This window comes from Patagioenas fasciata, chromosome Z (genome assembly GCF_037038585.1).
Source record: "Patagioenas fasciata isolate bPatFas1 chromosome Z, bPatFas1.hap1, whole genome shotgun sequence".
Classification (NCBI taxonomy): domain Eukaryota; kingdom Metazoa; phylum Chordata; class Aves; order Columbiformes; family Columbidae; genus Patagioenas; species Patagioenas fasciata.
The window spans coordinates 27,221,280-27,244,204 of record NC_092560.1 but is presented as its reverse complement, the minus strand read 5'-3'; the positions used below and the strand labels follow the sequence as shown (position 1 = coordinate 27,244,204).

Sequence of the window (22,925 nt, the reverse complement as noted above, 5' to 3'; positions counted from 1 at the left end):
TGAAATGGATTCCTGTCTCTTAGCAATTTGTGCAACTCTGCTTCACTCCATCAAAGTAATCCGATTTAGGCTGATAAGAACAAGGACGTGAGCAAGGTACTCTGCTCGCTGCTGAGCATTTGCCAGGAACCTCACTGGTATTATACAGTGGCTTTGTTGGTATCACTGAGGGTAGTACATGGCATTTTGAAAAGATGGACCCAATTTCAAAGACATAGTGGTTTCAAATTGGGTCCATCTTTTGGAAACACCCTATATTTATCGATAGCATGTGAAGCACTGTCCTGACTGAAAAAAGAAGCTCAAGTTCTTCCTTCAGTAGGAAACAACAGCAGCTTTGCACGCATTTCTGCCACAGGAATTAAAGAACAGAGAAATTTAAAGCTAGTTTTCAATTACTTTGGTGCTTAATAAATTAGTGGAAGAATGGCTGCAAAACATCTGAAAACCAGAGAAGGTGCATTAAGATTTCTCCTGGTAAGATAAAAAACCTTCTAGGTTTTTCCAACTAGGAAACTCACTGTGCAGCTAATTTCTGTCATGGATCCATTTTTATTTACTATTTTTCTGTTTCTCACTGCTGCAGTAGCTGTACACAGACAATAGCAGGGCAAAGAACACTTAAGACTCTGCTATACTGGGCCTGTATGAAAAATAATGTCTGAAAATTTGTTCAAAAGCTATTTTTTATTAAGCAAAACATTACCAACAAATAAATCAGCTAATATTCTAATTAACTAATGGACACACCACTGTTACTAATTTGCAGTGATACAATTTCGCACTCTTATTACAGAGCTATTACCACAAATCTTATGAATGATATACTTCCAATTTTATTATCCTTTCCCATCCACAGCACGTAATACTAAGGTGCATTTCTATGCTTCTTTATTTTTCTACACCAAGTCTTCTGGACATGGACCTGGTGGAGATTCCAGTGGGTTATCCAAAGTCCTGGTGGGCTGGACATGCATGGCAACTTCTTTACAATCTGTGGGCATCTGCACTCATACTGTTGGAGCAGAAGTCCCCTTCGTTCTTTAACTGAATTTAATTGTTCTTCCCCCACTTTTTCTGCTGTATGCAGAACAGCCTTTTCACTGCCCTTGTACTTCCTTTTATCTACCTAAATTTCCCTCAAAGAAGCAACCTGCCTTAGATTATTTTTTCCTCATTGGTCCCAGCTCTGCTACATCCATACTCAAAAAGGTTGTTCTGACATCTTTACCATGGCAGTGTTGGTCTTTGCAGGGTATTACAGGAAGAGCTGCTTGGATACAGGGGGCCTTGCAAAGCCTCCACACCCCAAGGATCTGGTTCATATTGGAAAAACCTTGTCTTCTTTGTAAACTTTCTAGGACAAATAGCTCCAGTTATGTGTTGATTCATTTACCTCGTTCCACTTAAGGACAGGCAGTTTCTTATATCTGACTTTCAAGGGCAAGTGTAGAGTCTTGCATCTAGGCAGGAACAACCCCAGGTTCCAGTGTAAATTGGGGAATAACCTATTAGAGAGCAGCATAGGGGAAAGGGACCCGGGGGTCCTGGTGGACAGCAGGATGACCATGAGGCAGCACTGTGCCCTTGTGGCCAAGAAAGCCAATGGCATCCTGGGGTGTATTAGAAGGGGGGTGGTTAGTAGGTCGAGGGAGGTTCTCCTTCCCCTCTACTCTGCCCTGGTGAGACCACACCTGGAATATTTTGTCCAGTTCTGGGCCCCTCAGTTCAAGAAGGACAGGGAACTGCTGGAGAGAGTCCAGTGCAGGGCAACAAAGATGATTAAGGGAGTGGAGCATCTCTGTTATGAGGAAAGGCTGAGGGAGCTGGGTCTCTTTAGCTTGCAGAAGAGGAGACTGAGGGGTGACCTCATTAATGTTTATAAATATGTGAAGAGTGAGTGTCATGAGGATGGAGCCAGGTTCTTCTTGGTGACAACAAATGATAGGACAAGGGGCAACGGGTACCAACTGGAACACAAGAGGTTCCACTTAAATATCAGAAGAACCTTCTTCTCAGTGAAGGTGACAGAGCACTGGAACAGGCTGCCCAGGGAGGTTGTGGACTCTCCTACTCTGGAGACATTCAAAACCTGCCTGGACGCCTTCCAGTGTAACCTCATCTAGGTGTTCCTGCTCCAGTGGGAAGATTGGACTAGATGATCTTTGGAGGTCCCTTCCAATCCCTGACATTCTGTGATTCTGTGACTTTCAGCAGCCTTAATCAGCCTTGTAGAAGCTTCGGCTGGTTATGAGGCCTTGTGCTGCAGCAGGAGCTCCTGCTCTGGGAGAAAAAACCGCAAGTGGTGTGGGAAGGTAAGGCAGCTGCAAGGGCGTTGATGGCTGCCCTGCAGTCAAAATGCCGCAAATCTCACACAGGCTTTCCTGTAGGATGACTTCTAAAGCAGGAGTGTCAAACTCATTTTTACTTGTGTAATTTATACAGTACTAAAATTACATTTGGTCCTTTGAAGGAAACCGTGAGACTGACGTGACCCCCAGTGGAAATGAGTTTTATGTCCCTGTTCTAAGGGATATCTATCCTTCCTACAGATTTCCTGATCTCTGAAGGAATAAATGTAAAAAATAAAGTTTCTCCCGTCATTTTGTTAAAAATTAAGAAAAAAACAAGCTCTGACAGGCGCTGGAACATGAGAACAATTAATAGCTCGCCCGCCCGGACCCCAGTCCTGTCCCTGCGAAGGCAGGGGGTTCCCGGGCAGGCCCCCCTCCGCAGCGCTGGCCGCCCGGCTCCTGGGCTGCGCTGCCCCCTGCCGGGAGCACCGGCACCTCCGCCCCGCGGCCCGCCCAGCCCCCTCCCAGCCCACCCGGCAGGGGCTCCGCGCAGCGCGCTGGCGGCGGGGGCCGCTGCCGGCTGCCCCTCGGAAGAGGGGCAACACGGGCGGCAATGCCGCCTTCAGGGGCGCGGCGCAGGCAGCGGCGCTTTCCCTCAGCGCAGCACCCGGCTCTTCGCGCCCCGCGAGCAGGGACCCCTCCCGTGAGGCCGTGCAGCTGCCTCAGCACCGGGGAAACCGAAAGCAACACTAGAACCTCCCTCCCGGGTCAACCTTACCGCCCCGCTCTCCTCAGCCAATAGGCACTAGCGCGGTACCCAAAAAGCCAAAGAAAAACCTCGTGGTGGGCTTAGTCCCGCCCCTTCACCCAATGAGCGCGCTGCTCTCCGGCTCGGCGTTTCCCGCTCACCAATGAGGTCGAGGCGCGGGGCGCGTCCTCGCGGCGGGGATTGGGCGGGCTGAGGGCAGAAGATGGCGACGCCGGGGAGTCGGCAGCCTGTCGTTTGTCAGCGTGGCGGCAGCATCCCGCGGCCCCTGAGGAGCGCCGAGGCGCGCTCCCGCTTCATCGAGGGCTCCATCGTCAAGATCTTCATGGAGAACTTTCTGTGAGTGCGCAGTGGGCGCTTTGTCCTCCTAGGGGCGGTGTCCAGCCCGCCGCCATTGCTCGCGGTGTGCCCCCGGGCGCTGGTGTGCGGTCTCCTGCCGCCCCGGGGGTCGGTGTCTGCCTTGGGCGGCCTCGGCTGCCTCCCGCCGCCCCGTGTTTAAGCGGGTGCGAGGCTGGAGAGCTGTCGGTTAACTCAGGAGGCCCAAACGTGTAGCGGCGCTCTGGCGGGGCAGGGACGCGCGCGCCGCGGCCGTTCCCTCCGGGGTGCGCGAAGCGGGGAGACCCCTCGGTTATCGGGAGGCCTTAGTAAGGCTAGAAGAAGGAGTACGTGAAACGTTTTTTCCGTGGCAGGTGGTCCCTTGCTCAGGGAGCGAGGAAGAACCTGCTGTGTCCAGTTTCTGCCTGCTGGGAATACCGTTCTGTTTGAAACTATTATAGTTACCAGCAGAAGTTTTCAGGGCGTTTTCTTACCGCTGTTCTGCTGGCAGTTCCATGTCAGCCTTGAACACAGTTCTGTGTAGTTCACAGATCATGTTACAGATGTCAAGTGAAGCTTCAAAGATTGTAGTTTAAGCGTCAACATTAACGATTCTTTTACAGAAGTACATGGATTATGTTGATTTTTTTTTTTTTTTTTAAGTGCTATAGTGTTTATAAGGTTCAAAAAACTATTGTGCTTTCCAGAACATACGACATCTGTGAAGTACGTCCAGGACCCAACTTGAACATGATTGTAGGTGCGAATGGAACAGGAAAGTCAAGCATTGTTTGTGCCATCTGCCTGGGACTGGCTGGAAAACCTTCTTTCATAGGGAGAGCTGATAAGGTAACTATGACCTTTTGTAATTGTAATGTTTAATCTGAATTTCATTAAGAGACATGTTCCGGGAGGGGGGAGTACCGTCTTTCTTGATTTGTTTTATTTTTATAAAAAGTAAAGTGTCCAAATTGTAGAATAATCTGGTCCAGAAGCCATGCTTTTATCAAAGGGGTTTTGTCTTAGTTAACTGCTTGTTGTCTTGGCTGAATTATGAAATGGAAGTGCCTGAATTGTACTGGAACCTGAGTAGACTAGGTGTTATACTTGGAGATGTCTAAAATTCCGCAGTGTGTTAGGAAAACGCCACCTAATGCATAAGTAACATTTGATCAGAAATATTTACTAAGAGAAAAATTTTTTTAAAAGTCTAGCTTAAATTTCCAAGTATTTAGAACCCGTAGAAATAACATGTCCTTGATGTGCCTGAGAATTTATGTAAAACAATGGAGCAACTGATTTTTTTTTATTTGAATGGAAGTTGGATTTATTGGGGGTTGTTCTACTGTTTTCATTTTTTGCTCTCAAGAGATCATTTGTTGACATTATAGGAGTAAGTTTGTACTGTCAAATTTTTAAGTTTTGCTCTTGCTTTCTTGGATATTCTGGTTGGATAGAACATATTTCAGTAGATCATGGAGCGCTGAAGCTGAGTACCTAAATGATTGCACATATTCTTTGATTGCAGCTCAGTCTTGAGCAATTGTAAATATGGAAAATTGACTGCATGGCAGCATTGTGTATCGGAATTTTTATATGCTTTTCATGCTTATATGTTTTTATACTACTAGAATTGGCAGTTCTGTTAGTACAGATATTTGGCAATGTCTTTCATTTGTGTTGCCTTTGTTCCTCAGATTCTTGAGAACTTATTCGTCCCTGTGGATCTGCTGATTATGATTTGTTCAGATTTGGAGGCTGAAATTGATGACAAATTGTTAACCTGGGAAGGAAGCTCTAATGCTGACAGTTGATGAGGAAGATAATTCTGTCTTCCTTTATTTTTAGTTTATAGACAGCCAAGATAAATTTTAGGTTTTAATTGGGAATTTTCAAGAAAATAACGCATTACAACTACTCTATTATACAAATACATATTTTTGTTAGAGTTTACTTTTTAATACATTGTTACTTTGCAATAATAATTTCTGTAATTAATTTTGTAGGTTGCTCTCTTTGTAAAGCAGGGGTGCTTGAAAGCTGTAGTAGAAATTGAACTGTAAGTAGTAAAATTGTATTTTCTCATGCATTTTTAGTTTATTTTTGCACGCAGTCATTTACAAAGTTTTGAAAAAAAATCTGGTGTACAGATGTCTGTTTTTAAGCTTCAGATTTACTTTTTTTTTACTCAGACTTTCAACATTTTAAAGTTAAATAATTATCACTCAAGAAATAAGCAGTTATGACTGGTCTTGATTTTGCTTTCTGAAGCATCTTACCTTGTCTTGATGTACAAAGAATGTATAGATAACTATTGATGTATATGATGTGTTTTGCTTTTGATTACATTTAAGGTCCAGATGATTCAGATACAGTCATTATTGCCATCATAACATAGTGGTTGGAAATTATTTTTAAAGAAGGAAAAAAAAAAAAACACAACAAAAACAAAGTCTAAATTGTAAAACCAGATATTCTGCCTTCAATCTGTTATACTGATATACTGCTGGTATTTGGGATTCCTCTACATTCTTAGTGAAAGCATCGCATACTGAAACAAAATAGAAGGAAAAAAATAAGTAGATCTCACTAGTTTGGCTAATGCAGTCTTCCAGGTAAACTTCTGCAAAACAGAGCAGCTGAAAATAATGTGGACTTACTCTGTAAAATTCTGATCAGTAAGCTGTGGTTACAGGGCAATATTAGGTGTGCTTTTTTTCCAACTAAAGAGAGACTACCCTAATAGAGTTCCTAAACGGGTGCTGGTTTTGTAGTGGTCTTAACATGAAGCTGTGATAGCACAGGTGGTTTTGATGAGCCTTAACCTGATCCGTTTGCCTGAACTAAACAGAACATAGAGCAAATCAACTGATTCAGAGCATGAGTTAATTTGTGTAACAGTTGGCCACCCTGATCAAGAGCATTGTATTAAGGAAAAAAGATATACTGGAACGGACCTTTGAAATAATCCTGTCCACTTTCATTCTTTTGTGAGTGATCAAGAAAGACATTCTTTGGGGACTGGCCAAGCAATGGGTCAGGTGGTAGACTCTGTTTCAACATAGACACATCCCGATGTTACTTGAAAGTCCAAAGAGAGACTTGCGGTATGTGAAGACTGGGCATTGTTGTTGTAGTGGTTGCAATGCAATTCAGTCCTTTGTCTAATGGGTAGAAAATATTTAAAGGTGACATCTAGGGTGAGAGAGCAATGATGCAGAAGATCGCTTTTTGACAGGAATTTTAAAATATTAATTCTGTAAGCATGCACCATTTTGGTTGAATCTGGATTGTTACTGAAATAGTTATAGTAGTAAAAAGTCCTTAATTTAATTTAAAAAAAGAGCATGGCTTTGTAGGTCTTTTGAAGGAGGTCTGGTATATTAAAATAAGGTAATGGATACTTGTGAGGAAATAATCATACAGTCTTCAAGAAGTAGTTTAATATCTTTATGGCACTTACTCCAAACACTGGAAGCTGTTGAATTACTTGCTTCTGCTTTGACCTCTACTCTTAAGTCTCCTAAGGTACACAGCCTCCAAACTGTTATGGTCCTTATTCTCCATCTTTGACAGTATGCTGACTGGTCAGGCACTAGACAATTTCTAAACCAAAATGGTGAACAGAATTTCAATAATTTATTACTATCTCATTGCTCATTTGTTACTGATGCATCTTAACCAGAGGAAGTTTTTGAAGATGAGACTTGAGCTAGAGAACTAAATGGACAACTGGTGCATCTTTGCTGTTCTTTAAAAGCAGAAAATGAAAAGAAATTAGTATTTTTCTTACTGTATGATACTGTTTTTGTTCCCAAATTGAATATATATACACAGCTTACTGATGTAGTTCTGTACACTGAAGTTTTTTACTTTAAAGGCATAGCATTATTGTGTACCTCCTGCATACCAATTTTAAAACTTACTAAATGTCATATAAAAACCCTACGCTTTTATATGTACTATTCACATCTCTAACAACTTTTAAATAGTTCATACCTTCAGCATGACTATGTAATTTATATGAATAAGTTCCTCTGAGTTAAGATTTTCAGATATTCTCAATGTTTTCCATGTGTGATTAATTCAGCACTGAAATACTGGATGTTTTCTGAAGCATAAAATGTGGATCTGTTGCTACTGTCAAGTTTATTTATATTAAATATTTAGCTATCTAAAAGTTTTAGCATCATAATACTTTGACGTTTGTTAATCTTTGCATATTCTCAGAAGTGTAAACGCGTCTTTTTATTAATCAGGTTTAAGCCACCTGAAAATATCATTATAACACGTGAGATTCATGTAGTGAACAATTCATCAGCATGGTTTATCAACAAAAAGCCAACAACCCTGAAAACAGTAGAAGAGCAGATTGCAGCCTTAAACATCCAGGTGGACAATTTGTGCCAGTTTCTTCCTCAGGTATGAATGAATTTTGAAAGACAGTGAGTACAAATGGAGTTTATGTTTTCAGAGGGTTTTGTTGCTTCTTAGATTTTGTAGCACTTCAGCAGTTTAATGAGACAACTTAAAGAATGAGGTAGCCGTACTGGTGTTATGGTGGAAGAAGGAAGGAACTGTATGACCTTTTAAGGCTCACTAATTGGATGAATTTGTACTTGCTGTCAGTTGAGACTGAAAGGAAAGCTGCTGATCAACACTAGCAGCAGTATCTCTCTGTGCTGTGTGTGCTGCTGTAGGAATGTTCTTAAACAACAAATCTATAGGGAAATTTTTAAAAGGTCTTTAGATTTAGCACTGTCTCTGTATTTTTACCTCCGCGGTTCCTGTAATTCTGCATCCCTGACTTTCCCAGTCAATCCTTGTATGAACTTTTCTTGGGTTATATCCAGTCAGTTCCTCAGGATTCGATCCCGTACTTGGTAAGTGAAGGGGAGTTGTATGCATTTCTTTCCCTGAAAAACAGAAAGCAGTCCTGTTAAATGACTCTACAGTTGCAACAGAGATTGCCAGTAGAGCCTTCTTGGCAACGTTTGTGGCTCAACAGTTCCTTGAGCTTAGATAGAGTAGGACTTAAAGATGTTTAGAATCAAATCATGTAAGTATAAAATCATCCTGAAGGGAAATATCTCCTTTAGGAGAGAGAAGATTAAAGAGTGTGTGAGTAGTTACTGTATCTGAATCCATGCTCAGGCATGTCAGGATTTCTGTGCGGATAACTAAGGTGCCTCACAATTGCACCTTAAAAAAAAGTTAGTGTGTTCCTTCCTCGGACCTTTCCAGTTCATGTGAATCATCAGGGATTGTAATACGAGGAAGCCTTATCCGAGCATAGACAACAATGGGTTTATTCCTCTATTCAAGGAGAAATGCATTAAAGAAGACATGCTGAAAAACATTAAAATTTCGAAAGCTAATATTGTGGAAACAAATATTCCGGTGTTTTTTCATTTATATGTTCACAATATTTTTTTATAAACTATAACTTTCTGCATACTCTGCCAACATAACTCTTGTATTTAAAACAGCTTTTTTTTTTTCTTTAGTACATAAATATCAGTTCAGTGAATATTATTGTGTTGAAAGTTTTGGTTTATTTGCTCTCTGCCACTGTAGCAATGACAAGCACACCTTTCATTCCAGTCTTTCTTGGGTTTGAGCTGTTCCTCTGCTTTGGACAGCAACGATGCTTCTTGATGCCCTTGGCTGCCAACCTTAATATTAACATCTACATTGCTTAACTTTTGGGTTAACCATAGCTTTTATACTGGGAGGTGTAGCCTCAGCAGGGTGAGAACAGATTTAAGAATACAGTGGAATAAAACCTTTATTTGTCTGTACTAAACTGTCTTTTTCAGAAGAATGATAACCAGTTAAAAATAACGAACCAAACGATGTTGCGAAAGCTGCCAAACAGCCAAGAACAGCTACGGTTTAATCTTAAATAATTCCAGAACAGGTCCAAAAAACACATGGATGAAATCTTACAAATATTTAGGAGCGTTTGTTTGCTACTCTGAGATGGTTATCCTATGCTTAGCCTAACTATGCCAGAGCTATCTCATAGAACTGTAAGTTCATGTTCATGAAAAGTAAGTTGTGTTTAAATCCTATGTTACTGTATCGCACTATTCTAACTAATACTGTATTTTTGTAATAATTTTTTTATTTTCTAGGACAAAGTTGGAGAATTTGCAAAACTGAGTAAGATTGAGTTGCTTGAAGCCACTGAAAAATCTATTGGTTCTCCAGAAATATACCAATATCACTGTGAGCTGAAGAACTTCAGAGAAAAGGAAAGAGAACTGGAGGTATACATGCACATTTTGGAGACAGAGTGCAGTGACTGTAGTGAAATAAGCATAATAAAACTTAGCCTGAGATTTTACGGAATTAGGGGTGGTATTTGTTTACAAAGTCTGTGATAGATTGATTTTAGCAAATCACGTTCATCTCTCAGTATTCATTGACTCTAACACTCACATGCTTGTAAGCATGAAGACGCATGTGCAAGTATTAATGGTCTGGACACAGAGAACAGGAGATGCCTTTTGTCAAGTATTTATCACTTCTCTGTGATTCTTGACTTACAGTAACTTTTCTGGACAGATCTTTTATGCCTTTTAGAAATCATGAGCTGTCATAGGGTTGTCTTTTGCTTCAGTCTTGCTGACTTCAGCTTCCATAAATTGTGGACAAGATTGTTAATACTCCAGGAAAAATAAGTAGGAGGCAACAAAGAGGAAAACAAAGAGTAAATGCAATAAGCTGAAATTTGTTGCTGTCCTGGTGTTAGGATACAGGGTCTTTCCCTGAGAGTCACTTGTGCTGTGATCTTAACAGAGCACAGCTTAGTGATCTTTGCAGGAGTAATGTACTTCTTCCTGTTACTGCTGGGAATGTTGCCTTGGGAACAGTGTCTGTCATCAGCCATACAGGTCATTCTTTTAATCTTGTGTTCTGCTATTTCTTCTTGTGCTTGCACACATATATGCATTTTGACTCATACATGCTACGTTCACAAAACTTAACATTTCTGTTACAAATCTCTACAAGATCTTTCACAAGCATTTTTGCTATTTATATTTATCATAACCAGTTATGGTGGTTCAGAAATGTCTAGATTAACGGAGGATTGAGCTGTAGGGACTGACTTCCTGAGAAAATTTTTAAAAAATAAATAATTCAGATTAAGATTTCTGTTTTAAATTAGATTTGTTTTCACATAAAGTATGTGATAAAAGAACTTGAAAAAGCTGGACAACTATTCTTAGTTGAATTGTTCCCCTCTAATTACCACTGTACTAAAATATACTTTCTTACATTTCTGCTTTAATGTACGGATGAGTTGTGGACTATTTCTGAAGTGTTTTCATGAAGTAGATACATGGAAGTATCATGTATGTACACAGATGAAAGTACACAAAATAAAACGTGAAAATCTGTATTCTTGCAGAACTTGTGCAGAGACAAAGCTATTGCGTTGGAGAAAATGAGACAGAGGGTTGAAAGATACAAACAAGATGTTGAGAGATACCATGAGCGCAAGCGCCATCTAGACTCAGTTGAGATGCTTGAGAGGAAAAGGCCTTGGGTGGTAAGCTTTTGTCTTCTTTTCAGTGTTTTTCTTACCTAACCATTTTTCCTAATACTGCAATATTAGATATATGTCGAAAGTTTATTTAAAAAAACTTTAGCTATTACTACAATTGCTTGGTGCAAAAGTGCCAGGTCTTGAAATACTACTCTTGGCCCAGCTTTGATCAGAATTTTGCTTGTACATGTAGCTGGACTGAAGAAATTGCTTAAGATGTAACTTAAGCAGTTACTACGCATTTAGGAAAGTTAGCACTATGGGCCAAGAGCAGTACTCCATTTTATTCCTTAAAGACACAACTGGCTTACTTCAAGCTATGCCTAGCCAGTTCCGCTTGCTTCTTCTACCTATAACATTTGGTTTTGTTTACAGAATGTGTGTTTTTTAATGTTTGTTCGTTTTGTTTAATCAGGTTGCCTTCCCCCTTTGCTAATTTTAACTGATTAATTGAGGTTTGGAGTGCATTACATAAATCATGGTGAATATAGGTTGCCAGTCTCAAAAATTGTATCATTTTGAGCAATAGAAATTTTACACCAATTTAAAAAAGCATAGGATCAAGGACCGGTCATATATATGAAGCAAAAGAAGTCCTTCTGAACAGCACTTTGACAGTAGTTTAGTTTAATGTTGAATGGTCAGCCAGAGTAAATTATTATTAACAGTTTAAGCTGATGCGTATTTTATTATGTTGAAGCAATATGTTGTTTGCCTTGTTCGCAAGCTTCATAGATTTCATGAAATACAGGTACAGAACTTATAAAAACTTACATGTAATCTTTATGGATGAAGAAAACTTTAGTAAGGCATTTTGTTGCAATTTTACAGATAACAAAGCCTCACGTGGGTATACAAAGAACTTTATGTTCCTTGTATCTTGAAGAGCAACTGATTTCAGGGTTGTAACTTCACTGCCTTGAAACCTCCACACAGAGCAGAGAGGGATATATGAGCAGCAACTGAAGTAGATGAATGGTGATGGGTGCTAAGCAAGGGGATGTGTGCTCTGTACCATTAGGACTGGACTTCTGCACTTGCCGAATAATGCAAATTTTTCTTACTATACATGCATTAGCCTTGGTTAATTAGCAAGAAGAGGGAATTATTTTATTAGTAGTGATACAGGTCTTGCATAGTTAATGTGAACTGATACTCTAGGTCAGGAGTGTCAAACTCATTTTTTGCCAGAGCCGCTTCGGCCTCGTGGTTGCCTTGAAAGGGCTGAAAGTAATATTACGACTGTATAACCGTAGGAGTAGTTGCATATAAACGCTGCAGAATGTTACAAAATGGAGGTGGCAGGCAGCCTGAAAACAGGTCAGCTGAAATATGACACTGGATTGTGTCTTGATACTAGTAGAAAAGAAGTCTAGTGCTGAACTTGTTTTATTATATGACCACTGTAGAACTGTTTTTATTCTAAAGACTCCACTGTTTTTTACCTGAGGAACATTTTTCTAGTCAAGTGTTTTCTTATCAGTGTCATTTGCTTCTGTATGTGTAGAATTTCACACTGTTTTTATGTATGTCTATGTCTAATAGGCTTTTGAGCATCTGCTTTAAATTCCATAAAATGGACCCTAGGAGTAGTGTTAAAGATTTAGACTCAAGGATTTAGGGGATGTTTTATGTTCTTGTATGTATCTTAATGGGACTTCCATCAAATGATTGTGTCATCTATAATCAGTGAGCAGATTTAAGGAGCTGCATTTTTTAAAAAAAAGTAGGTTGTCCTTCTTTTGGAGGGTCTTAATGAAAAGGTGTTTCTTACCCCTCCGAGCTTAAGCTTAAAGTAGTATGATATACCATAAAGTATACTCTTTTAAGGTATTGTAACAGCAGGAGTTGCTGCTGTTCCTCCTGCTGTAAATGTCTTGAAAACACATAGTTCTAAAAATATGTTTTGACCAAGCCATGTTCATTCTTCTATTCTTCCTTTTCTATTCACAACTGAGAAAAGCTTTGTCACATACTTTAAGGACAAATATCTCTTGGGAGGACTGAAATCCTTTGGAAGTTCTGCAGATCTTTCACTAGGTGCATGATTACAATCAAGGCTATTTGCGTAATGGTTACAAAAATTAAGATGTGCTCGCCAAATCAAACAGCTTTCCCTTCCTCTGCACCCCATGTACATGTGTTTACTGCTCCTCCCTCTGGCCCTCCAAGAATCCTTTTTTTCCTCATGAACCCTTAAAAATCATTGAATGTCGTGATATTTTCATTTTGTTTGTTTATTTTTCTCCAGACATCCTAGCACCCGAAAAAATTCACTAGTAATGACTCCTTCAGCCTAAGCTACTTTCTGCTTCAAAATTCCCCCTTCTTGAAGTGGAAGTTCTTGGTCACCACACTTCTTACTGTCTCTTTCTTCTCAGGAATGCATCTCCAGTTAAGCTCCATAGGTAGTGACTTCCCAGGTATTTGTGGTGTACAGTGGAGTTTTTGTTTGTTTTCCGAGGTTCTGTCCTGCTCTGTCTCTGTCCTTGGTTTACTTCAGGGTTATGTCTGTTACTGGCTCTGACAAACTGTCCAGCTCCTTCATTTCTCTTTATGTTTTCTGCGGTTATTAGCTTGAGGATTTCTGCCTTGAGTAGTACTCAAACTACAGACAGAAAGGGCTAAAGAATTACTTTTTCCACACTGATCCCAGTTGGACTTAGAGGTAAGATAATTGCAGACAAATTGATAGGTTCTTCTGCTACTTAAATTGCATATTCTTTAAGAACCATTAAGTGGTTCGCTGGGGACAGAATGATCCCTACATTTCCTAGTCATAGTGACTAGTAACAAGAGGCTTACTCAAGTAGCTGCTCTACTTCTAGCTTCTGAACAAGATTTTTCTTCTAAAAAGCATGTGCAATTAAATAAAATATTAAAATATTAGGGCAGTATAAAATGCTGTAATAAAAGACAGAATTCTTTAATTATTTTACTTTCAACTCCTCTAAGGAATATGAAAATGTTCGTCAGCGGCATGAGGAAGTAAAACAAAGCCGAGAACAAGCCAAGGAAGAACTGAAGAATCTGAAAGAAAAGCAGTCCCCAGTCACAAAAAAAATCCAAGAAACTGAAGAATATTTTGAGTCTCTGGATAAGAAAATCAGAGATAAGGTAATATTTTAAATTCTCAGATAACTTTTGGAATATTTGAGGCATTCTCAGCTTTTTTGTCGTGTGCCATAATGATGTGTATCTGAAGAAATTTTTCTGAAGTACTTGTGCTCTTAGTTCTCACTGCCTTCTCCGTGTCTCTGCTCCGTTAAAGCAGTAAAACTCAAAAATGTCTTCCTTAGTAAACCTTCAACAGCAGCTCTGAAAGTCCGCTCTCTTAGTATTGTAAGAGCACACAAATTTTGTAATTCTCTTTGTAGAACCTTCAAAATCTTCAGGGATATAATGTTAGAGTTTCCTTGAGTTAGATACCTATATTAAATTGGTTGCCTGTTTTCATTTGTTCTGTAGTTTGGGTTCATGGATGCTTCTTAAAATGTAGCTGGTTTGTAGCTGGTGGTCGATTTAAACTAAATTACAACTCTGCCCTAAAACTGTTCCTCTAATATTTAACCTAATTCCATAAGTAGGGAATATTCTTTTATTACACAGTAATTCTCCATCAGCTGTGAATACTCATACCTGTAAGACAGTTTAATGGTAAACCTACCTTTGCCTTACGACTTACTGTTTTTTTAATACCTACTCTCTCTGTGGATATGGAACATTACCACTTCTGTATGACAAATAGAAACGTATTATAATTCTCTGCAGATTTTTAACTAGTATGTACTATTCCAGCTGCAGAAGTCATTGTATACATAGACTGCACAAATTTTTAACACATAACCAAAGTTAAATCATAACATGAGAATGTTCAGTGCAGTGAGTTCTGTTTGAAGATAACTAGTCAGATCAAAAGACTTGGTGTGGAGATGTGACATCTGTAGAGGACTGCTGTCATGAGGCATGTTGTAAAATCAGGGTTTGGAACTTCAGTGCCATTTAGTGCACTGTGAGCTATTACACTGTCCATGTGCTTGCTTTAAAATACAAACAAACACACCCACCCCCCAAAAAAAACCAAAAAAATACCAGAAAACCCCAAAACCAGAAAGACTAGAGAAAAACAAAATCACAGACTGTCGTTCACACCACTTTCATTTTTGTTGTGATGTAAACAGTATTACTCACCCAACTACATTACTATTGTTGTTATTATTTGCTAAATGTATCCTTTGAATTTAGTGTTCCACAATACTATAATAGTTTATTATGCTGGGATTCAAAATAGTTAAACATTTTAAAACATTGCAGTTTTATTTAAGTAGGCATTTGGGGTGTGGTTGGGGGGTTTTTGTTTGTTTTGTTCTTTGTTGTGGTTGTTTACATGTAAGTGTACTTACTTTCTTTAAAGGAAAGTTAACAGCTGGGAGCTTGAAATTAATTTTCGTAGTGCATTAATGGCCTTCATGCTTGTGAAGTGCTAAACTTTGTTTGCACCACTTGGTATTATCTTACAAGGTTTTACTCCTATTTTTCTTTTTTAATTAATGTTATATATTTTTTCAAACAGAAAATAATTCTGCTGAACCATTGCTACCACAATTCTTGGAAGTATTGAGCTATATTCATATGAAAGTTGTCTTCTGTTGGTATGAGTTAATACTATATTTATGAGAGAAACCTAGGAGAGAACAGGGAGCATTTTAGTTTTAACTTGCAGGGAGCATGCTCAGCATAGAGTATTTGCTACAGAACTGTGAAAGAAAAACTGGGGAAATGTACTAGCTGATCGACTCATACTCTTGAATCAACATACTTTTCTGCTCAATCTAAACTTGTGGCATAAGGCTTTCATACAGGAAACATTCACAAGGGTAACTGTATGCTGAAGTGGTGTTTAATTTGGGCCTTGGGAATGAATTACTGGCATTTTGTTCTACAATATTCCAGAAGACAAAAAGATGGGGAGAAGGAAAAATGCTACATTTAAAGTAAATAACTTACAGAAGACTGACTGAGATACTCTAATACTGCTTTCCAGAGATTATTTGCTATTCTTTTAGTTGCAATGTATAGCTAATACTATGTTGTATAGAATATTGCAATAAGACATTTCCAAACCTGAGTTTTATTCCAATATTAAATGATATGTCCAAGTCTAATTTGAACGATTAATATTCCACCTTGAAGAAGCCCCCATGGAGTCCAAAATCATGGGAAAAGGCTTTATGGGATACATTGTATATGTGGTTCTGGCATAAACAATTTGTGTGACATCAGGAATGTTAACAAGTTTTTAGAGATGTATTGCTACTTCTTGAACTTTTGTGGCAGTAGCTCTTTTGGGTACTGAAATACATTTCCCTCCCACCTACCTTCTTAGCTGGCCTGTGAAAATGAAGTCCCTGTAAAGGAGAATCAGGGCTGCTTGCACTCTCAGGAGATACTTTCGACCTAAGGCAAAACCTCAAGGTTTTCAAGTACCATACCTTAAAATTGTTTAAATTGCTGTTTCTTCATTAGTTCTTCACATTTTCATAGATGCTGCTTGAATTTATTGTAACTTAGAATTTTATCTTTGTAGATGCAAGCATTTGATGAGCATTTAATAGATAATTCCCTTGTAAACCAGCAGGAGTTGATTAATGAATTATTTTATTATAAAAACAGTATAACTCTATTTATGGCCTCAAAGTTGTTTTTTAAAAGCCAAATTTCAATTTGGCATTAAGGGAAAGCAGTTTAATGTTCTAAGTCCTCTCTATTTTGGACACACAGACCTATAAGGAACATAATAGTCTTCAGGCTCTGTGGTCCAGGCTTATATCAAGTAATGGTAATCCTGACTGCTTCGTGAGATCTTGCTCTTGGCTTGAGTATATATTTGTGAGAGCAGAGATAAAGCACCTCTTCATTATGTATTTTTTGCCCTTTGTTGGCAAAAAGCCAGATATGGTGTTACAGATTTTGCCTGGAAGGAGCTGGGCTGAAAATAAAGCCAGAGCTAAATCTGTGAGGAAATTAATGTATTAAGACATTGCATTACTATTTCTCCTGTCTCTCTTTGTGTTAAAACCTTTTTAAGGATTTGGTTAGACTAAGAATTCGTAGTAAAATTTTGTGCTTTGCATGTATAGGACATATAGATTCTGGAAAAAAGAAACTGGCCCATTTCATCAGAAGACGTTGATAAAATCGTGTGAGAGAAGCCTAGAATACTTTCTAGTTTATGTTTTGTAAAGTAATTCGAACAGAGTGGACTACGCACTGCAGTCTTTTTAGCAACATTTGACAGTGTAAAGCGGTGTATGAGAACCACAAAGACGATTACAGTTGTTAGTCTGTTCTGTAAAGTAGGTGTATATCAATATATGATAACTGACAATATAATGATAATTGAAAAATTGAATTCCAGTTCCTTACTAGTGTCCTGATTTTGAGAGCCTTCAGAATTGTTTTGTGAATATTTTGCATCAGTTGCCTGTGAGAGAGCTTCCTCTTCAGAGTGTCTACCTGATGGCTTTGTAGAGGGAATTGGTGCTGTGTTGCTATCAAATGCAAGACCAAGATGTATTGTTTCATATTGCCTTCATTCAAACAGCTGTAGAATCAAGGTCTTTAATTTTTCTGCATCTTTCAGCTCACAGGAGGGAAAAGGTTCTGCATAGTTTTGTTTTCTTTATTCTTGATGCACCTTAACATTTCCAGTGTGACTCTGTTTATAGGAAGACATTTCCTTCAGCAAGAATGCTGTTTTTGTTTCCATATCTGCAGTGGGATTTACTTACACTCCTTCCATCCTTCTGCAGTCTTGCAGCATTCTACTTGGGCTGTTTTCTGTCTTGAGGGTTCAGGAAAGGAGGAATTAAGTTTGTAGAGAAAAGATAGTACAATTCCACCGTGTTCAGGACTCAGCTGTACAAATGCCTGGGCAACCTGACACAGTAAGACCTGCTCTCAGCAAGGAATTGGACTGGGTGATGCTCAGAAGTATCTTCCAACCTATATTATTTTACAACTCTATAGAAAATGAGAAGAGTTGAGAAAGAGTAGAGATACAGGTGCCTGTACGTGAGCCAACAAGTTGTCAAGCTCAGCTGTGTAGAATATAGCTTTAGCACAACGCACTTAAGCAGCAGAGTGACTTTGATAAATTCTGTTTTGGCTGTCCTGTGTGTAGGAACTGATACCTTTGTTGCTCTAAGTATAAACGTTCCTTGATAAAGCTGGTTTGGAAGAAGAGGCAAGAATATTTTTTAAGTGTAAGGATCTGAATGTAACATTTTATTGAAATTGAGGATGGAGTTATTTTCATTTCAGATTGGTTAGGAGACTCCTCTGTCATGCCTGCATTGACACATCTATAGCTGAATGGTTGTGTACAGTTTATATGCCATTATTCAGTTCTTCACAAATTGCTGAAAATATACATTACAGATACAAATAAGAACAATAAGAAACTAGTGAGTATGACTTTGTCAGTAATAAAATGTGAAATAAATACCTATTTATGAATATACAGAATAGTCTTTAAAATGTGACTGCTTTTTACAAATACAACTGCAACTGAATTTGACTATCTAATTTCAATATCTTACTGTATTCAGGCTGCTGAAATCAAAGACACTTCTCAAAAATGTAAACAGAAGCAAGATGCTTTGGAAATGAAAGATAAGCAAGTAAGAGTCTTGATATTTGTAATTTTTTGTGTGTTTCTTTGCTACTGTATAAATTCAGTACTAGCTGTAGCATACGCTGCATTCAAGTGGAATGCTACTTCTAAAATTCTGCATTAAAACACAAATAAATGGGGAAGGGGGGGTTGTCTGCTCTTCTGTTAGCGAAGAGGGAAGTTTCTCTGAAGAGGCTGCAAGTGCTTGCACGCTTTACTCCAGTCTTTAAAATGCCTGTTGATCCAACAGGTATTATTAAGGTACAGGTACATGTTACATAAAATCAGTTATCTTAATGAAACAAATCTAAGAATAGACAGTGTGTGTGTGTAAATATACTATACATTACAGACTTTCCTTGAAAGGCTGCAGCCTCTGTCATACAGTAATGCCCTCAGCATTAAATATGCCGTCAAATATTCTATGCAATAGGCTAGGGTTATTGCTTCTGTTCAGTTTGTACATCCAGCTTTTTTAAAAAAGAAAACAGTGTTATAAAGCAGTTACAGAACTCCATCTAAGCACTCAGTCAAGAAATGTGTCAATTAAATGTGTAAGGGTGCACACTTAATGATGCACATTGTGTTTGTGCTATAGGTTTCATGCAGTCTTAGACTAACTTTCAAATGTGTTAAGCAAGATTTTGGCCTTTAAGCTTCTGCTTTTGTAAAAATAAAGGAACTTCAAAAATTGACTTAAAGACTTGATTGTATTTTTGCTTAAATGTTCCTAAATCTTAACAAAATCTTGTCATTTCTTCAACTGTCATAAGGCTATTGGAAATATAGCAGACTCTTACGCTTTTTGTGCATGGTTACATCGGCATTTAATACCACTTGGACAGATATTGTAGTTATTTGTCGTAAATTTTGTATGATAAACTCTTTTAATATTGGAAATACTAAATATTCATAGATTGAAGAAATTAATCAAGCTTTGAGAATGAAAAAATATGAAGAAATGGACAGAAAGAGGAAAATACACAACACTCAGAAGGTGATAGAGGACTGGAAGAATGAGCTCAATACAATAGCAGATTGTGAAAATCTTCAACCACAAATTGATGCTGTTAACAATGAGCTGAAAAAATTACAAGAAGAAAGGACAAATATTGATATTGATATCAGTGATCTAACAGCAGAGAAAAAGAACCAAGAGAGGGAAATGAAAAGTAAGTTACTTGGGGTTTTGTTTGTTGATTTTTTTTTTTCTTCTTTTTATGACTGTTAGTACAGAACCTACTTGTCCTACTGTAGTGAAATTATTTGAGACATTTACCTCAAACCTCATAGTTTTTTCTAACACGTATAACAGTCCTCTTGTCTGTTATTAGTTTTATTAAAAGTAACAGAAACAGCTTTCAAAGAAGGAATGAGAAGATTCAAACACAGCAACTGACCTTAAAACTGTCCTTCCAAAAAGTTAGTTTTCAATGATCTCTGGGTAAGGAGGCTGCTTTGCCAGTTTTGTTTTTGTTGGTTTTGGTTTTTGTTTGCTTGGTTTCGGGGTTTTTTTGGTGGGGGAGGTTTGTTTTTCTGTTGATTGGTTGGCTTTTTCCTGTTATTAAATGTTAGCAGGGTACAAAAACAAACAAACAAACTGAAACAAAAGCAGTTTGCTTTGAAGATGCAGTGTTTAAAATTAGCTCTTTGGCATCATATCAGCTACTGATGCTGCATTTGTCCTTTCTAGATGAACCTGAGCTAACCTTAATTAGAGTAAATTCCTTTATATTACCCTAGGAATTACAATTAGTAAATTCAAGAATTATAGCTTGTCAGTTAGGGAGTGTTGCTTAGATTCCTTGGCGATTGTGGTACCTTTCCACATGCCTCTTTCTCTGGCATTCAGCTTGTCATGGAATCCAAGAAGAAACTGAGATATATAAAGAGACCAAGTGACCTGAGGAAGGAGACACTATGTATTTTACCTTGAGAAGCACAGAAAGTATTTGATCTGTTTCTTCTGAACAGCAAATGTTTTGTACACAGTCTGTTGTTATACATTTGTTTTTTTGCAAGCGTGAAATAACACTCAGATTTCATGTTGCTTGTCCCACTGCCTCTTTCCTCTTGGGGTGTTTTGGGTTTTAAATACAAAGGTAGAAAAGGTTTTGAAAAGAGATATTTTTAGCACTAAATTCCTATGTTTTTACTGTGCTACCACATTTTGTTATACTTCGGGTAAGTCTTCATTGTACTTCAGATTTTGAGCTTTAATAGTTGTTAAGATTTCTTTAGGATAAGCAACAGCTTGGTTGTGGGAAGGGAAACTCTTAATTCTTAATAATCTCTTAACAATCTTACTGCTGCAGTAGCTTAGTTGATAAATATTGCAAAATACTGCTTATGTGTACTTGCTATGGATTCTGTTTAAGAAACGGCCTTAAATTGCAGGAATAATTGATCGCCTTGGACAACTTAATAATATAATGAATATGAAGGAAGAGAATCTTAAAGTGAGATTCCGAGACACCCACTCTGCTCTTATGTGGCTAAGACAGAACAAAGACAAATTTAAAAAAAGAGTTTGTGAACCCATGATGCTCGAAGTAAGAAAATTTACTTGAATGTCATTCTAACCAGTTCGTGTTTCGTTTATTTGTGCCTTGCAAGACTTTGAGAAAGACTTTTTAAGACTTTCTAGACACGTCTTGAAAGAACTGCCAGTTACATACAGGGTACCATACATCAGCATGGTGAACTGTTTGTAATTTCGTAGGCAGTGCAGTAATACTTGACATTGAGTAAGATGGGTGTTTCCTTCCCTTCTCATGGAGCGGTTCTTTATTAAAGTCCTCATTGCAGATTTCCTCTGCATATGAATAACTTACGGAGTGTGGCATTTGCTGTTTTTGATTCCTTATGGTAACTATTTCTGAACAGTGAGATACCTTTAGTAGTACTAGAGCAGAGCCGCTAGACATGAGATGGTGGTGTTTGCAATTTGTAAGGTTAGGGTGGAGCAAAAGAGAGGGAGGTGGTCTGGTGGAGACAGTGATATGATAGATTAAGGAATGCTGAGAAAGGGTGTGGATTCCTAAAATCTCAAACATGATGACATGTGAATTATTGTAGGTTTCCTACCAAAAGAACTGATTGCAAGAAAACAGGAGATAAGTCTTTAAAGACACTTAAGCATTGTCTTTGTTTTCATTAAATTAAAGCTCGAATATCATCTGACTGCTTAAAATATTTTGGGAAGGGGTGTTACGTCCAATTGTATTAAATCTCTTTCTCATTAAATTTCTTTATCAGATCAATATGAAAGACAATAAGCATGCTAAGTATGTTGAAAATCACATTTCAGCCAATGACATGAGAGCTTTTGTTTTTGAAAGTCAAGAAGATATGGAAGCATTTCTTGTGGAGGCAAGTAGGCACTGATCTTAAAAATTGCGTAAATACTCATGTAGGAGCCCTAAACTTTGGAGTCTACTGAGTAAGTCTGTATTTATTAAGTTTTGATTGACAAGATCAACACAATGGCTAGTACAAAGTATTCAAAATTTTTCTTCTGGATTAGGGTTTTCATCTGGAGTAAGATTTTTTTTTTTTTTTAAATTTATTTATTTTAAAGCCTAGGCCAGCTGCAGGGATACAGGAATATTAAAAAGCTATTTCTTTCTAGAAATAACTTTAGTCTTCCTTGACAAGGCAATAATCACTGAGGAGAAAATACTGTGTACAAGAAAATGAGCAGGAAGCTACTAATTTAGTACAAAGCATTTCCAGTGCCTCCTGACTAAAGAGGCTAGAGAACATCTTTTGTGAGAAGACAATGGTTCCAGCAACAAATCAAGCTTACATGTTCTTAGTACTGCTATTTCCTGGAGCGATAGGGCAGTTGTTCCCTTTAAGAGCCAGACAGATGATGCAGGAAAAAAAAAGCCATAAGATATGGCATTAACTGTCATAACTGGCATTAACTTCCCAACTACTGTCCACAGAATAGTGTGATTAATGACAAACTGTCCTGAAATTTTCACAGGAGCTAGTTGTTTTTATGTATGTGAACACTAGTGGTGATATCTGAGGTTCTGGGGGCTTGTCTTGCTTCCATGGTTGTGGAACCCACCGCTAAGCTAGCGCAACTGATCTTTCGTTTTTATTCTCAATCTTTTCTGCCTTGTTAGCATCAGGCTTTTCAGAGCCTCTGTAGCTAGTGGTCTGCCACTGCCTGTGCAAAATCGTCATACAGCCTGAAAGAGGGGGGGTTCCTTATTACATACAGCTTGGCTATTTAGGCTGAGCATCTGGCTCTGGATTTCTTTGATTGGTTTTGTTTTCTCTAATCCATGGCATTTTCACAGAGAGAAA

General features: G+C 38.4%; 1 protein-coding gene across 3 annotated transcripts in view; it reads left to right on the top strand.

The window, feature by feature from the left end:
• Positions 1–3,230: 3,230 nt before the first annotated feature.
• Positions 3,231–22,925, top strand: part of SMC5 (structural maintenance of chromosomes 5) — a 45,540-nt gene continuing 25,845 nt past the window's right edge. For 2 of the 3 annotated variants that reach the window (XR_011736692.1, XM_065861399.2), the window contains exons 1-11: positions 3,231–3,399; positions 4,083–4,224; positions 5,382–5,434; positions 7,635–7,797; positions 9,513–9,647; positions 10,793–10,933; positions 13,886–14,047; positions 18,541–18,612; positions 19,522–19,777; positions 21,003–21,157; positions 21,864–21,977. Coding sequence is in view for 2 of the 3 variants with exons in the window: in XM_065861399.2 (XP_065717471.1) it covers positions 3,266–3,399; positions 4,083–4,224; positions 5,382–5,434; positions 7,635–7,797; positions 9,513–9,647; positions 10,793–10,933; positions 13,886–14,047; positions 18,541–18,612; positions 19,522–19,777; positions 21,003–21,157; positions 21,864–21,977 (1,527 nt within the window). In the remaining variant the exon portion in view is untranslated. Of the gene's footprint in view, positions 3,400–4,082; positions 4,225–5,381; positions 5,435–7,634; positions 7,798–9,292; positions 9,408–9,512; positions 9,648–10,792; positions 10,934–13,885; positions 14,048–18,540; positions 18,613–19,521; positions 19,778–21,002; positions 21,158–21,863; positions 21,978–22,925 lie in introns of those variants that run through there. The other variant, XM_071802678.1, reaches the window with a different exon arrangement.